A 16,584-nucleotide genomic window follows, 5' to 3' on the forward strand; every position below is an offset into this window, starting at 1 on the left:
GACTCCCCGTGGAGCTGGGAGCCCCATGTGGGACTCCATCCCAGGACTCTGGCCTCATGACCTGAGCTGAAGGCAGCTGCTTGACCAACTGAGCCACCCAGGCACCCTAGAAAGATGTATTTTAAAAAGAAAAATTTTTTCCAACCTCCTCTCCAATTCCACCTCCCAGAGATAACCAATGTTAAGAATCTAGTATATACTCTCCCCCTCCCACTTCATGAGCATAGAAACACACACACACACACACACAAATTTGTAATTTTTACAAAAATGCAATCATAGAAAACATTACATCAACTTTACATGCACTTTGTCATTCAGTCCTCATGGCAGGCCCACAGGTAGAAACTAATATTCAATTATATAGTATAAGGTCATTTAGTAAGTGGCAAAGTAGGACTAAATCTTAAGTCTGTCTGGTTTTTCTAGTAGTCTTCAGAAAGCCATTGGAGGTTTAAACTGACATGCTCAGATCCCTCTGATGTTATGGTAGGCAGGAGATAGACTAGGTTATCAGAGGGCTGCAGTGGTCCAGGGAATATAGACCCCAGGGGGAGCTGGATTAGGATGGAGGGCGTGTGAAGGTGGACAGATTTGAGACCTGTTTTCGGGGTAAAATGGCCAGAATTTAAGATTGTTTAGGGTGACTATAATAATATTCAGTGCTGAGCCAATGGGTGACAAAGCTGTTCCCAGGCTCCACCCACTTCCTCCGAGGATTACGGAAAGCCAGTGAAGGATTGGAGCTGCTTCGAGTTCTAGAACATTCCATCTCTAGGAGGCGAGGACGCCCCAGGCATGGGACAAACCTTTATGGAGGGGGGCGGAACTTCCTGTACTTAATTATGAGTACTTCATGTTTCAGATTCTAAATCTTTTCTAACCACTGCTGTTGTTTCCCACCTTCAACAACTTTCAGCAATGTAGCAGGTTCTCTTTTGTCCTGGAGTTTGGGAGGAACCTTCCTCATAAATTCCCTCCCACCCCCACTATCTCCGGAAGTTGGAACAGTCCTAGAGTAAAAGCCTCGAGGATTGGCCCCAAGACTTCCTTTTCTCCGCCTGGAGTCTTTGGAGGGACCCGTGTGCTCTCACTTTGAGCTTAGTCGGTAGGCGTGGTTAGCCAGCAACCTATCTGCCCCCCCCTACCCCGCAAACCCCCCATCCCCACCTTAGAGGTGAGATTTGGTGGGAGGTGTACTAGGGTGGGGCAAGTCAGTCAGGGGGCCTTTAAGAGGGTCTGAGGCGGGAGAGGAAAGGGCAGGGCCGCAGGTAGGAGGAGACTGGGGGCGGCCTGTTGGGAAGGGGGCACGGGAGAGGGCTGGGAAGGGCTGGAGGTGGGAAGGTGGGGGTATCGGGGGGAAGCAGGGTGCAAGGGTGAGGGGGCAGGGGATGGTGGGGGGGGGGGCAGGGGGCAGGCGGCAAGCATGGGGGGAAATGGGGGGCGGGGGGCGGGAAGGCGTGCAGGTTGGGGAGGGCCCCTGCAGAGTGGGCAACCGGTTGATTCATCCCACAGAGACAGCTAAATCCCTAAGGGGCTCAGTAGTCATGTCCTTAAAACCCGATGATGCCAGCAGTGGGTTCCAGCACAACAATGTTGTGGCCTTCATCAATGAGAAGATGGCCGGGCACACAAAAGGCCCTGAGTTCTATCTCGAGAATATAGCCCTGTCCTGGGAGGAGGTGGAGAACAAGCTCAGGGACATCCTAGACGACAGCACGGTGCCCAGCGAGGTCAAAGACGCCTGTGCCTGGAGCAGCCTTGCCCTGGGCGTGCGTTTCGCGCGCAGGCAGGGCCAGTTACACAAGCACAGGGTACAGTGGCTACACGATTTTGCCAAACTGCATAAGTCCGCTGCACAGGCCTTGGCCTCAGACCTAAAGGAGCACACAGCGCGGCAGGAGATGGAGCGCAAGGAGGCAGCATTCCGGATGCGGCAGACACAAGCAAACCTGGCAGAGATGCAGAAGGAACGGGACCTCCTGAAGTGGAAGCTCTTCCAGGTTGTAAGATTATCTCTACTTAGTCCCCACCCCATCGCACTGCCCTCTCTCTGCTCAGACTGGGTCTCGACCCTGCCCTTTTCTCTCCAACAGCTGGGGTCTACCGGGGAGCAGGGCCAGGCCTCAGAGGGGCCAGGCCCAGCCACTGCCAGTGGGGCTGGGACAGAAGAAACATGCAAGGAGGTAGAGGAGTCCCAAGCTGCTTCTGCTGGTGCCACAGGAAAAGGAAGAAGAAGACAGAAGAATGCATTGGGGGCTGAAGCCACAAAGGAGCTCGGCAGAGGCCTCCTGCACGTGGTTGGAGCCGTGGAGCGGAAAAATTACACCACTGGTGGCCAGAGAGAGGGAGATCTCAGGTCAGTGGAAACCACCATGTTTTATTTCTCTGGGACCCTCAAGCCTGGGTCCATAGTCTCACCATCACCCCTTCCTGTCCAGCTCCCTGCTTCATTCACATACTCCTACTCATGCCCCTCATCCCCCTTCCCACCTGCGCCCACACCATCCCCACCAGCAGCAACATGCACAGCAAGAGCTCCATCTCAGACATCTCCCAACAGGAAGCCCTCTGACGTTAGCTTGTGTTCTGATGTGGGGTCCCAGGGAACAGACCCTCAAGAATCCCAAAGAGACAGGAGAGACTTCGAACCCCATCAGCAGAGAAGACCTCCCATATTTCGAAGGCCTGGGGATTGGGACTGCCCTTGGTGTAAAGCTGTGAATTTTTCACGGAGGGAAATTTGCTTCCGCTGTGGGAGGGGAATCTGGCTGCAAAGCCCTCAGTAAATTTAGAAATGTGAAATATAACAAAAACATAAACCAATGGGAAATCAATGTTCAAAGTGGGAGGGTAAGGAAGGGAACTGGGTAGAGTGGGGGGAGGGCATGAATGGGAGAATGGGGCTAAGGGAGTGGAAGGGAGGGGGGTTGGAACTGGAGGTAGTATAGATTGATAAGGAGAGATTTATTTTGATGACCCCTTTTTTGTTCCGGAGCACTAGCATCCCACACCCCAGAAGCACCGTAGCTTCTTAGTATATGTCTCCCTCCCCAACCCTAGTATCTGGTGGGCCTGAGCAGCCATGTATATGGCAACACACCCCTGTTCCCACCTAGGCTATATATGATTGGAGCAGGAGGGGACACCTGACCTATCCTGAGCCAAACAGGTTCTTACACTAGAGAATCTGAACTGAGAGGCAGATTCCATAGTCAGGGTGGTGTTGGGTAAGAAAAAAATGGGTTATTTGGAGTTGGGGCCAAGGCCACAGCCAAGCCCTGGTCCTGGTTATCAGGGAGCAGAACTGTGTGCTTTATAGAAGCCAAGTATCTTTTAGAGGATGCCAGAATGCGGTCCCAGGGATCAGACAAGCATGGAGAAGCAGCACAGGAGTTAATTCTGCAACCCCAGAGGTGGAGAAAGTGGTGGCATGATTACTTTTCCACTCTCTGCAATTGTGCAATTGTGAAAATCCGATCTATACAGATCCCCATTTCTTTAAGCTAACTTGAGCGAGTTCCTGTTCTGGGCAAGCAGGTTATTTCCAAGTCAGAAACTGGCACCAGAAGAGCAGTTACAAACCACAGACTGTCAAAGAAAATGTCAGAACTTGGCTGGGGAGGAGTATCAGAGGGTTATGGGTAGTGAGGATTCCTGCATCCCAAGAGTCTCCAGGAATAAACTGGACAGGATGCTTGTTCATGTTCTGATCAAGTTAAAGTGTGAGAAACGATCCAAACAGGCCTGTAGTTAACCCTGGCCTTACAACACAGCAGAGATTTGCCACCCCTAAGAAAATCCTTTAGGTCTGCAAACGGGACACCAGTACCAGTTGCAGACAAGGACTGCTATGACTGTCTAGCTCCACAATAGAACACTCCCCAGTCTCAGTGGCAGAACTGGAAACTCCTGCCACTGCCAAAGAGGTGAGTCAGCAACTGCTAGTGCCCAGAGGGTTTAGACCACGGACCAAAGTGTGGTGCCATCCTAAGGGATTCTCTGTCCCAGCCCACCACCAGAATAATAGCAGAAGGGGTAATCTGGCTACAAAGGCCTCAGTGAATTCATGAATGTGAAATAAAATATATCCCAAAGGGAAATCAATTCCAGAGGGAGGGGGTAAACTGGGAAAGGGGGAGGGGAAAAGATGGTCTGTGTCTCCTTTCTCACGACTGTGAGTATTGATGATGGAGACTAAACGTAAGGTTTAGCCCACAGATGGAAAGATGGTGAGGTGTCACACCTGGACCATAGTAAGACAACCAGAGGAACCCTGGATATTACCCAGGGACTCTACTGACCTAGAGCCTGAAGCTGTCATGGCCCTGGGACATCTCTACAGCAGCTGGCTTTGACTCTGTGCTGTCCCCTATTGGGGCAGGTATGGACAACCATCACAGTTTGGGGCAAAATCCCTAACCTGCATTTTCAGAAATATCTCTGGGCTCATTTATATTTTTCTAGGGCACTCTTAACACCTGAGAGTGAATAACTCTTTGTTGTAGGAGGCTGTCCAGTACACTGTAGGATGTTTGGCAGAACCCCTGGCCTCTATCCCTTAGGGGCCTCACTCTACCCCCTAGCTGTGACAGCCAAAAATGTCTCCAGATATTGCCACACATCCACTGGAGAGCACAACTGCCACTGTTCGGGAACCATGGAGGCAAGGAGGTCCTTGGGAGTAGTCAGAATGGGGGGTAGGGGGGAAGAGTAGCAAGGAGATCATACTCTGCAGTGCTTGGGTCTGTAGGGGAAGCCCTAAGGTAGGAGGTAAAAAGTGCTCATTGGGTCTGGTAGTCACTGTTGATCTTTGAGCAGATCTGGGCTGGGGAAGAACAGAAGCCAAACCACAAGGACTGGGGGGTAAATAGGAAACAAGGAAATATGGGGGAGCTCTTCAAGCACTTCTGGCTGTGAAAGAAAGGAGTGGGGTAGCATACAGGGCTGAGAGAGAGAGTTCTTTGGAATATGGGAGAAACTTGAACCATGGGGAGGGAGAGAGCTGAAGAAAGCTTGAAAATACAATGTGTAAATGGAGATAGACCCTGCATACTGTATTGGAAGCATGTCCACTGTACTATTCAATGAAATAAAATTGACAGCCAGTTTTTTGTGTGTGAAACAAAACCCCCCAAAGTTCTAGAACTCTGCATGTGTATGATATGTATATTACAGATTTATGTGTGCCTTACATTATAGATTGATGTTTGAAAAAGCATAGAAAAAGGTCTGGAAAGACATTTAGCAAACAAGGTATTACGTAGGGAGGGTAAGCTCAGGGTCAGGACATGGTAAGGAGGAGGATGGGGTTCTGGGGATATAAACTGGGGTGGGGTCTGGGACAGTTGGGTGGAGGGAGTTTTAGATTGTTATGTACTTCTGTGTTGTGTAAAGTGAAATAATTAAATGATTACAAAAATTTTAAAAAGGAGTGAATTGATTGGCTCGGGTAAGATTGGAAAGGCTGCCTCATCCTCTGAGGCATGAGGGAAGGAGAACAGACACTGATCTGTGCGGTAAGGAGTTTGGAAACAAAGGGGCTTGTGCCTGTGTGCTGCTGATGTGGACTGACAAGACACTGTAGAGTGAGCAAGAAATAAAGTCAAGGGCTGGGGTGGGGAGCTTCTGAGCAATGGAACTTTAGGGAGTAGCTACAGCAGACAAGGTAGGGGGGAGATACGGAGGGAGAGAAAAGGATCATTGAGCTGCACGGAGTAGGATAGGATCCAACAAAGAAAACCAAGGAGGACGACAATGAGAATCTGGAAGGAGAAGGGGTTAGGCCCAGGAGGGGCGCCAGACACAGACCTCCTAGATGTTTTAATCTGCCACCTACTCCTGCGGCAAAAAAAGCATATACGAAAGGGGAAGAGGCTGGAGGGGCTGGCAAGGATCTGTGCCTGACTCTCTACCCCTTCTAGGCTCATAGGCCCCCTTATCATTTGCTATTCCGCTACGGAGAAGCTGAGCACTAGTTGCATCTTGTTTTCAGGTCCGATCAGTGCAATTTCTAGCAACCCCATCTTTACCTTGCAAATACGTAAGTGTTTAAAGCAAAGTTCAACTTACTTCAGGTCTTTGATTTTACAGTATGGATTATACAGTGCTTGGCAGAGCAAGTGTAGCTGAGACACTGGCAAACTGCACAGCTGGAAGGACCTAAAAGAGATGAAAAAGGAAAAATAATTTAAAACAAGATAGTGAAAAACAAAATTTTAAGTAAAGGGCTAATTTTGGCTTCTGCCATCACACTAGTATTCATTTACCTCTTCCAGAAGCCTTAAGAAGTATTACCCCATTTTTCAGATAAGGAAATTAAGGCACAAAATATTTAAGGTATTTGCCTAAGGTCTCATAGGTAGGAACACAACGGAGACCAGCATTCAGGCCTGTCTGACTTAAAAGCCCAAGCCATGTTACTGTGTGCCAGGCACCAAGGTAAGCACTTTAGTATACAAATCATCTTATCTGGTCCTCAACACAATGATAGATATTTTATTCATTTTATTTATTTTTTTTAAGATTCTATTTATTTGACAGACGGAGATCACAAGTAGGCAGAGAAACAGGCAGAGAGAGAGGAGGAAGCAGGCTCCTTGCTGAGCAGAGAGCCTGATGCGGGGCTCGATCCCAGGACCCTGGGATCATGACCCGGGTCGAAGGCAGAGGCTTTAACCCACTGAGCCACCCAGGCGCCCCCAATGATGGATATTTTAATCACCATTTTGCAGATGCTCAGAAGTCAAGTGACTTGCCCCAGCTATCTTTATAATATAACAATTTCTTGGTTGTCAGTACTAATAGAAGAATTAACAATAATTGAAAATGAGAAAAGTTCATATGGTACTTTTATTTTTAATTTTTTAATAAGTAATTATTTTATTTATTTTAAATAAATAATTTTAAATAAATTTTTAAAGATTTTATTTGACAGGAAAATAGCACAAGTAGGGGGAGCAGCAGGCAGAGGGAGAGGGGGCTCGATCCCAGGACCCTGGGATCATGACCTGAGCTAAAGGCAGAAGCTTAATGACTGAGCCTCCTAGGCTCCCTTATTTTGAATTTTTTGACAAACACCTGAAGAAAACAAAAACACTAACTCAAAAATATATATGGACCCATATGTTTAGAGCAATTATTAACAACAACCATATTATGGAAGCAACCCAAGTGTCCGTCAATAGATGGATAGATAAAGAAGTGGCAAATATATGCAATGGAATATTACTCAGCCATAAAAAGAATGAAATCTTGCCATTTTTCAACAACATGGATGGACCTAGAGGGTATTACGCTAAATGAAAGCAAACAGTCAAAGACAAATACCACACAATTACACTCATATATGGAATTTAAGAAATAAAACAAATGAAGAAACAAAAAAACAGACTCTTAAATAGAACAAATTGGTGACTGCCAGAGGGGAGGTGGGTAGGAGATGGGTGAAATAGATAAAGGGGATTAAGAGTAAATTTATCTTAACAAGCACTGAGAAATGTGTATAATTATTGAATCACTATACAGTACACCTGAAACTAATATAACACTGTATGTTATACTTGAACAAAAAAAAAGCTAGAAATATTATCATACAGTTTTACTTATTTGTGGAGCAAAAGGAATAGCGTGGTGGCATCTGGGTGGCTCAGTGGGTTAAGCCTCTGCCTTGGGCTCAGGTCATGATCTCAGGGTCCTGGGATCGAGCCCCACATTGGGCTCTCTGCTCAGCAGGGAGCCTGCTCCCCCCCCCACCTCTTTGCCTACTGTAATCTCTCTCTGTCAAATAAATAAATAAAAATTTTAAAAATAAAAAGAATAGCGTGGAGGACATTAGGAGAAGGAAGGGAAAAATGAAGGTGGGAGGGAAGCCGAGGGGAAGACGAACCATCAGAGACTATGAACTCTGAGAAACAAACTGAGGGTTTTAGAGGGGAGCGGGATAAGGGAATAGGTGAGCCCAGTGATAGTATTAAGTAAGGCACGTACTGCTTGGAGCACTTGATGTTATACACTAATAAAGAATCATGGAACACTACATCAAAAATTCATGATATACTGTATGGTGACTTACATAGCATAATAATTTTAAAAAGGTCAATAGTAAACTCTCCGTCAACACCTTTAGGAATATTTTGGGTTGGGGCACCTGGGTGGCTCAGTGGGTTAAAGCTCTGCCTTCGGCTCAGGTCATGATCCCAGGGTCCTGGGATGGAGCCCCGCATCGGGCAATCTGCTCAGCAGGGAGCCTGCTTCTCTCTCTCTCTCTCTGCCTGCTTCTCTGCCTACTTGTGATCTGTCACTCTGTCGAATAGATAAATAAAATCTTACAAAAAAGAATATTTTGTGTTAAACTCTGAAGAAAGTTTAACCTTCTGATAAAGACAATAGGGTCAGGATAGGAACTCCATTTAAGGCTGATTTTCTGAAAACCTAGAGTGAACAAGAAGCCTCTCTGTTCCCATCCATGTTTAAAATTCTCAATATATATATGTCCATTATTTTACTTTACAATATGCATCTGGATTGAAAGTGTCATGAATTTGTCAAGACACTAGCCAAGGTCCTTAGTAATTCTAAGTCCATGTAATTGCTCCTACTCCTTCCACTCTAATCCCAAACACAACTCTTGCTGCACTTCTCTTCCCCTTCCCACCTCCCTCAAACACACATATCCCATACTTCCTTCTGTCTCCATGCTACTGCCCAATGAGGAAATACAATTATCAGAGAAAACACTTGGATTAACTCACTCCCCAAGCCCACTCTCTTCTTCTCAAGGTCTCCTACCCATCAGCTGGTCCCACAACTAAAGGATTGCAATGTTCTTTTTTTATTTTTGAGAGAGACAAATTAAAAAAACAAGGTGGGGGGGGCAGAGGGAAAGGGAATCTTAAGCCGGCTCCACATTCAGCACAGATCCCGACATGGGGCTCGATCTCACAACTCTGAGATCATGACCTGAGTGGAAATCAAGAGTCAGATGCTTAACCAACTGAGTCCCTCAGGCACCCCAGCTATGTCCATCTTAACCCAAGTATTGAGAACAGGCTTATAACCAGTGGCATTTTCTAGATAACACAAGTATAAATCTTCTTGGCTGCATTAGTAAATAAGTCAGTAGAACTCTGTTTTTAGTATACAGTATTTATTATTTAAATGGTTTACCTAAGCCTCTTTGAACTCTTTGTAAATGTGCAAATCTCTGGACCCTCTGTGAAGATGCAAGCCTGATGGAAAAAGTCCAGGCTTTACAGCAACATAGTTCTGAGTCTTACCAACCTGGAGCTCTTTGAGGTGTCAATGATGAAGTATATGTAGAAGAGAGTGATGACCAATTCAATGTTAAGTTTACCACTTTTCTTCGAATAGTCATCAACACCCAAATAGCAGAATCCTCAATGGTAATATTGATGACTTACATGCTCATAACACTTTATAACTAGAGCACATTCACAAAGTTACAGTGAAGACTAAAATACGTACACACACTTAGAGTGGTTGGCACCATGCCTGGCACATAGTAAGCGCTCAGAAATGTTAACTCTTCCTCATTGTCTACCTAGGCTAGCATTCAATATGTGATAGATATTCAATAAATCCTTATTGGGGTAACTGACATAAAATATGGGAAGTGGAGATGATTCACTTTATTTATTGATAATGCTAAAAAATGATGGTGTGCCTGAATACTTGAAATAAACAAGAATGCCCATTGTTTCTGAAGGCCAAAACATTGGAGAAAAGACATTAATACATTCACTGGTAAAGTGTCAAGGCTAGTGGCATGAATGCGGAGCCTCGCTCTTCCTCTTCAAATCCAAGTAGGTGCTGACACTTCAGAGACACTGACAGGTGACTGTAACTGCTTTTGACACAGAATGACATAGCCAGAATGTCCATTTTTGTATAGGTATTGAAGCAATATAATTGACTGTAAATCATCAGTTATCCTTTTATACATATTCTTCTTCCTGAATCTCATACAGTGAAACAAGTCCATTGGATCAATCTGTCTCCTAGAAGATTTATCCTTTATTTCTTTCTCAGTCCACTTCAGTAACTCCTCTTGAAGTCCTAAAGAGACTTTTCTTCCAAAAGTAGTCTCCATGGCCTTTCCCTTTCCTTTATGTAGGAGGCTAAATAAGAACTGTATTATTAGTGATGAAAACCCATGTCCATATTGTTGGAATATTTCTTTCCACGTTTCCCCCACTTGATCAAAAAACACCCAGCTGCTGTCATTCTTCAGGTCATAGAACACAGCATTCAAGAACTCTTGGAAACTGAAGTGAAGGAAAATGTAGACATTGACAGTTCCTTTGTTTTGTTTTGTTTTTTCAAAAAGCGATTTAGAAAAGTGCAATTGATATCATGTACTCCTATCCCATGTCTCCTGAGGTCACTGACTTCAAATAGGACCTGCTGGTTCTGAAGTCCCTCTGCAGCCAAAGAGCAGAGGCCCCACAGGCAACTTAGTCCCTTCCACACCGAGATACCTGCAAGGGTTTTGAGGCACTTGGAAAAGTAGAACAGATACACAGCAGTCACGGTCTGAAGTGACCTCATAAGAGTCCTGTTACCATCTCCCTGTGACTGCAGGACACTGCAGATCATCCAGGAGATGATGGGAAGAGAGGACATAATATCAAGGCTTTCATTTTGTCACAGCTCATAAAAGAGCCTCAATGCTGCACAAGCACCTGAAAGCTGACTCAAGAAATACACTCTCTTTTCAGCATCTGTAAACCATACAATCTCTGCCTGGATGGGCTGTTGTAACAGAGTGTGGAACCTCCTCATGGTTGTAGGCTGGGCAGTTATCAGCAGGGAAGATTCAGGGAACAGTTTTTTCTTCACAAAACTACATAAGAGGGTCTCTACTGTCTTTTTCTTCTGAAGATTAGCACTAAGATCCTCTTCCTGGTTACCTACAGGGTACTGAAGCTCAGGGAATCCATTGAGAATGAACAGAACCTTCTCCGGATATACAAGAATAGTGTCTAGTATTGGTCCATCTTTATCTTGAAAAGTGTTAAGGATCAGGTTGGCAGCACTGAGTTAGCATTAACTCATAACCGTCATTCTTCAGGTTAGCAATATGTTTATTATTAATAATATATTTATTATTAATATATTTAGCAATGTGTTTATTAAAACTGTCAGGTTACCAATATGGTTTATTTCTCTGCAGTTTATATAGATGAGATAGTTACACCTGCCTGGAGTAACCATTCCTGCTGCCCAGTCAAACATGAACTTGTACACAACAGCTGTTTCCCAGTCCCTGCACATCCCTAGAGCACTACAGTTCAGGGGGAGCTGTAGCCCTCTTCATCAGGATCAAATACATGTTCCATATCCATAAACCTATCTTGTTGAGGAATCCCACACAGTGTCTCTTCTGATATACCGTGTTCTTTTACAACAAGCAGTCGTGATTCTATATGTTTGCCATGGTGGTAACATATATGGACTCCTATGTTGAGGTATTTTTCTTTTAAATGTTTTCTAAATATTTCCTGGTAATCTAATGAGGTGACACCAAGAGTTAGTAATCACAGAATCTGAGACAATCTGTTACAAACAACTGTAACTCATACCACCTTTCCACTTGGATGTCTTAGAGGGTCCTCCAATTTTAAGTATCTAAACCTGAGCTCTTGATTTCTACATGGTTTCCCCCCTCAAAAAAAAAAAAAAGCCCTCCCCAGGTATCTCATCGCAGTTAAATGGTGCCACCAGTTTGCTCAGAAAAATGTCAGGAGTCATTCTTTCTTTTCCTCCTCTTGAATAGTCCACATTCAGTCAGTTAGCAAGGCCTATTATTTATACCTCCAAAATAAGCCTCCAGCTCATTTATTTATCACTACATCCTCAAATACCACCCAAGTACAAGGCACTACCCACTCTTCTCTGGACTCCTGAAATACCCTCCTACTCATCTACTCTAGCTTATCTACGGCTCCCCTCCACACAGCAGCCAACATGATCTTCTAAAAATACCAGTTATGTCATATGACTGCCATGCCCAAAACTTTTCAAGAGCTTTTCATTGTACTTCATATGAAATCTAAAACTCTTAGCTTATCTCACAAGGTGTACCATGAATCACTCTTCTTCTCAGTCATTACACTCAAGCCACATTAGCCTGCTTTCAGTTTCTCACAAATGCCATGTTATTACCCACTTAAGGGTCTTTCCATTAGCTATTCTCTCTGCCTAGAACACTCTTCCTGTTCTTTCATGGAGAGCTTTTTCTCATCCTTGAGATCTCAACTTAAACATTACTTCCTCGAAGAGTACTTGCCTGACCACTCAATTTAAAGCAGATCTTCTCTATTATCTCCTTTCCCAGCACACTGTTTTTCTCTTCATAGCTCTTATCACAATTTATAGTTGTCTTGTTTATATCACAATTTTATCACAATTTATAGTTGTCTTTCCCACTAGACAATAATAATCTACATGAAGACAGGGACCTTATTTGTAATTCTTCACCATAACACCTTAAGTACCTAGCATAGGGCCTGGCATATAGTAGACACTCAACAAGTAATTATTAAATATGGCTATAAATGCTTTTGAATTAAAAACAAGTCACTTATTACTGCCTATTCTGTGCCAGGCACTTTACTAGGCTCTTTATATACATTTCTGATTTAATTCTTACCATAATCCCATGAAGTAGGGATTGTCCACATTTTATATTGAGAACACTGAAATTTATAACCAGGGTTATGAGTTCATGGGTATACAATCTGTGCATGGGTCTCCTGCCCAGAAGGAGCCATTGGTGTATTGTTCTGCTGTTGCTATCTTGAAATTCTGAATACTTTAGAATAAGGGATCCTGCCTTTTCATTTTGCACCACAGCCCACTAATTATGTAGCCAGTCCTGCTTATTGCTTTAGATAATTTATCCAAGGTTTAACAGTTAGTAAATGGTAGAGACTAAATTAAGATTCAGGTTTGTCTAAAGCCATGGTCTATATGCTTAAATACCGTACTACATAGCTTTTCACTTTCTACAACTAGAAAAAAATAATCCAAGGAGTCAGTTATCAAGTTCAAACTTCTGCTAAGTGAATGTCTAAACTAGCATTTCCCAAATAACTGTTCCTTGGAACACTATTTTGCAAGATATCAATAAGAGAGCGGTGGAAAAGATATCCAGTGGTCAAATAAATTAAGGGGAATGCATGCTTTGTCTCCTTTTAGTTTCCCCATGCATGTTAGCATGTGAAAGGATCTGAAATGGCCTACAGTAAAGAAGGAAAAAAAGGGCTGTTTAACCTGGTTTAATCCAGCATTTTCTGGTCTTAAATGACTATAGAACCCTTTCCTAAGAGCCAAGTTATTATCTCCCGGAAAACAGTGCTCTGTAGAACTGCTTAGGGAATGCTAATCCAGGTAAGTGCTGGCAAACTTCCTCTATAAAATTCTGTGAACAGTTTAGGCTTTTGGGTCTTTGTTGCAGTTATTCAACTCTGCCATCTTAGCTTGAAGGTAGCCATAGACAATATGTAAATAAGTGGGCATAGCTGGTTCTAGTAAAACTTTATTTACAAAAATGGCCCCAGGCTTGATTTGGCCCTCTGGCTGTAACTTGTTGGCCTCAATTTAGATCACTCCAGAAGCAGACAGGTCTGTTCTAGCCATAAAGCTCTGGACATATGGTGCCTGACCATCATCAGTGGTCCTGTTAGTATATGATATATACTATTTGTTATGACAGCTTGGGGCTTCATATATATTACCAAAAAAGAAATCAATGGTTGCTATCCAATGAATATGGGGGAAGAGATGGGAATGGAATGCAGATGGGAAGCCAGGCTTATAGGACGTACTTTTCATAAAACAAAAAGAGACTAGAAGAGAGAAAACATCTACCTGTGAGATCCTTCCATGTATATGGAGCCTGAGAATTTGAAGCAGCTGTGGGAGGAAAGAGGATTAAGAGTGGCACAAATAGAACTTCATATCAAAACACAAAATATACAGATATTTAGTCACACTGTTATAGACATTCATGCTGTTCCCCAGACAGAAATACAAGGAAGAAAGTCACCTCACATCTATTCCAACTCACCCACAAAATTATTTTATGACTAATGTGAGACCTTCACACACACATATATTTAGGGTATAAACATTTACATTTATATGCTCTGTAAGGAGAAGTTTAGGCATTAACTTAAAGGGGCATACATTATTTTTTTTAAGATTTTACTTATTTATTTGACAGAAGGAGATCACGAGTAGGCCCAGAAGCAGGCAGAGAGAGGAGAAAGCAGGCTCCCTGCTGAGCAGAGAGCCCGATGCGGGGCTCGATCCCAGGACCCTGGGATCACAACCCGAGCCAAAGGCAAAGGCCTTAACCCGCTAAACCACCCAGGCGCCCCCAGGGCATACATTATTTGAAGTGAGTGTTTCTGATATTTTGCTTTCCACTGAGCATTAGCCTATTGCCTCTGTCGTAGCTTTTGCTGAGCTTAACTTGTTAATGAGAAATAAGGCATTGCTGAGTTAGTGTGACAGGTGTAAACAATGATCTACAATTTGAATACACATACACATACACTCAACCCAAACACTTACATATATAAGTATATAGGCAGAAATACACAAATACAGGCACATGTGCATGCATACACACATGCACGCATGCACAGCCTCATTTCTACAGGTTTTTAGTACTTGCACACCTTTAAAAGCAAGAGTGAGACATATACTTGGGAGAAGGTGTGGTTAGGTGGAGAGGAGGAAACAGAGTCTGGAGAGGCAGATATTAGAATGTCACAGAAATGGGCAGACAAGTGAATGGTCTGTTGAAGATAACCAGTTTCTATTCCCCACCACTAAAATATTCCTTGGAGCTCAGGAATCAGCCACAAGGGGAAGGACTCCAGCAATCTTCATTCTTTGCTCTTTTGTGCTTTCTTCTGTGAAAATCTGTGGTTACACACACTGAAGGGAGAGACTTGAGTCTTTTAGGATTAGAAATGCTTTGGGGATTGCGGAAAACAGTAGAAATCACAGTTGCCTCTTCTCTTTTCTTTTTCCTCACTTTGTAAAACACAAAAATTGTGGAGACATTTTCAAGAGATTATTAATGGGTAAATGCTGTATCCATGTAATATCTCAATATATACATACCTATACACATGCAAAACAATGTTAAAGATTCAAAATAAATTCCCAACGTCCATGAGGAGAAGTAGGAGAAAAAGAATCAGGATTATCTAGATTATACCTTCTGTTACCTCATTCAGTTACTCACCTTTCTGTTCAGACAATAAACTCCAAGTACAAGCAGGTTCCATTTCTTTTCTTTCAACTGTTCATTCTGGCAAATCAGGAAGACTGTAATCCAAAACAGAAATGATGACTGAAAGGCCTAGAGGAAGCTCAAAGTAAAAGAATTCAAGAAAGACTACTCAAGGCATTACAGAATTGGGGAAGAAAGAAGGCCCAATAAGCAACTAGCTTGCTAGGGTGGGACTACATGATCACATGAAAATAGATCAAAACCAACAGTCTTTAACGTGAAGAGGAGAAACACTAAAAGACGGTAGAATGTCTGTGAACTTTTGAACAGTACAAATATGGGAAATGTGAAATTGGGTTCTGAATTGGGTTACTAAAGGAAGCACAGGATTTAGATGTACACCTCTAATGTCTATGGTCGAGATAAAAAAAAATAACGTATTTTTGGTGCCATAGATTAGAATACTGTGGTATAAGAGAAACCGTCTATAGTGTTAGGAGACAGGCCCTAGTTCCATTTCTATAGCTATGGTACTATGGGCCTTGAGTAAGATTCTTCTACTTTCTGGTTCTGTTTTGTTGTTTTCCCAATGGCTGAGGGAATGTTAGCCCAGGCTTCTTTCCAAGTTGAACACTACAAGATCAGTGGTTCTCAGTCCTACCTGCACATTAAAATCACCTTCATATCACCCTCTATAGTTTTTTTTCCCTATTACTTATCACTTTCTAACACACTTGGTAATTCTCTTATGATTCCGCTTATTGTTCATTTTTATTCTTTCCCACCTAAATTGAATTATCGGCCCCAATTCTCAGCCTTTGCCATGAACTTTGCAAGTCCACACAACAGAAGTGAGGCTTTTCCCCCCACCTCTTGTCCTTGAGCTCAGCCTTCAGACTTGCTTTGGCTAATGAAATATACACAGATGTGACTCAAGCAGGGGCTTGAAATATGCTTGCACAGTTGGACACATCCCCTCCTGATTCTACCACTGGCATAAGATGAGGCATGAGAAGACAAAAGCGCCAGCTAGTCCAGTGGTCTCCTCTGAGGAGAAATGCATGAAGCAGAGCCACACCAGTTTACTCACCATCCTGAAGCAATTAAAGTAGTCACTCCAGCTTAAATCAGTTGCCCAAAAAAGCTCTGCTTAATCAGCCGAATCCTGGCTGAGCTCCAGAAATGTGAGAATAAGTGCTTAATAAGTTCTTATTTTTTCATGCCACTAAGATTTTATAATTGTTGTTATGTATCATTGTGACAATAGCTAACTGATACATCTTGCTAGGAAGTAAATGCCTAGAAAGTGTTTA

General features: G+C 43.4%; 1 protein-coding gene and 1 long non-coding RNA gene across 2 annotated transcripts in view; one reads left to right on the plus strand and one right to left on the minus strand.

Annotated features, from left to right (window-relative positions):
• Positions 1 to 1,522: 1,522 nt before the first annotated feature.
• TEX13B (testis expressed 13B) lies at positions 1,523 to 2,789 on the plus strand. The gene is made up of 3 exons (XM_045068304.1): positions 1,523 to 2,003; positions 2,097 to 2,359; positions 2,564 to 2,789. Exons 1-3 carry the CDS (start codon positions 1,548 to 1,550, stop codon positions 2,787 to 2,789), a joined length of 945 nt encoding a protein of 314 aa, XP_044924239.1. The 5' UTR covers positions 1,523 to 1,547.
• A 2,599-nt stretch (positions 2,790 to 5,388) lies between these two features.
• LOC101676673 overlaps positions 5,389 to 16,584 on the minus strand; it is a 29,295-nt gene continuing 18,099 nt past the window's right edge. Inside the window, exons 3-4 of the long non-coding RNA XR_006603024.1 lie at positions 15,284 to 15,366; positions 5,389 to 6,162 (exon numbers count right to left, since the gene is read on the minus strand). This is a non-coding gene — a long non-coding RNA (uncharacterized LOC101676673). The remainder of the gene's footprint in view (positions 6,163 to 15,283; positions 15,367 to 16,584) is intronic.

Source organism: Mustela putorius, unplaced genomic scaffold, assembly GCF_011764305.1.
Source record: "Mustela putorius furo isolate JIRA1106 unplaced genomic scaffold, ASM1176430v1.1 tig00003901_pilon_pilon_pilon, whole genome shotgun sequence".
Lineage (NCBI taxonomy): Eukaryota > Metazoa > Chordata > Mammalia > Carnivora > Mustelidae > Mustela > Mustela putorius.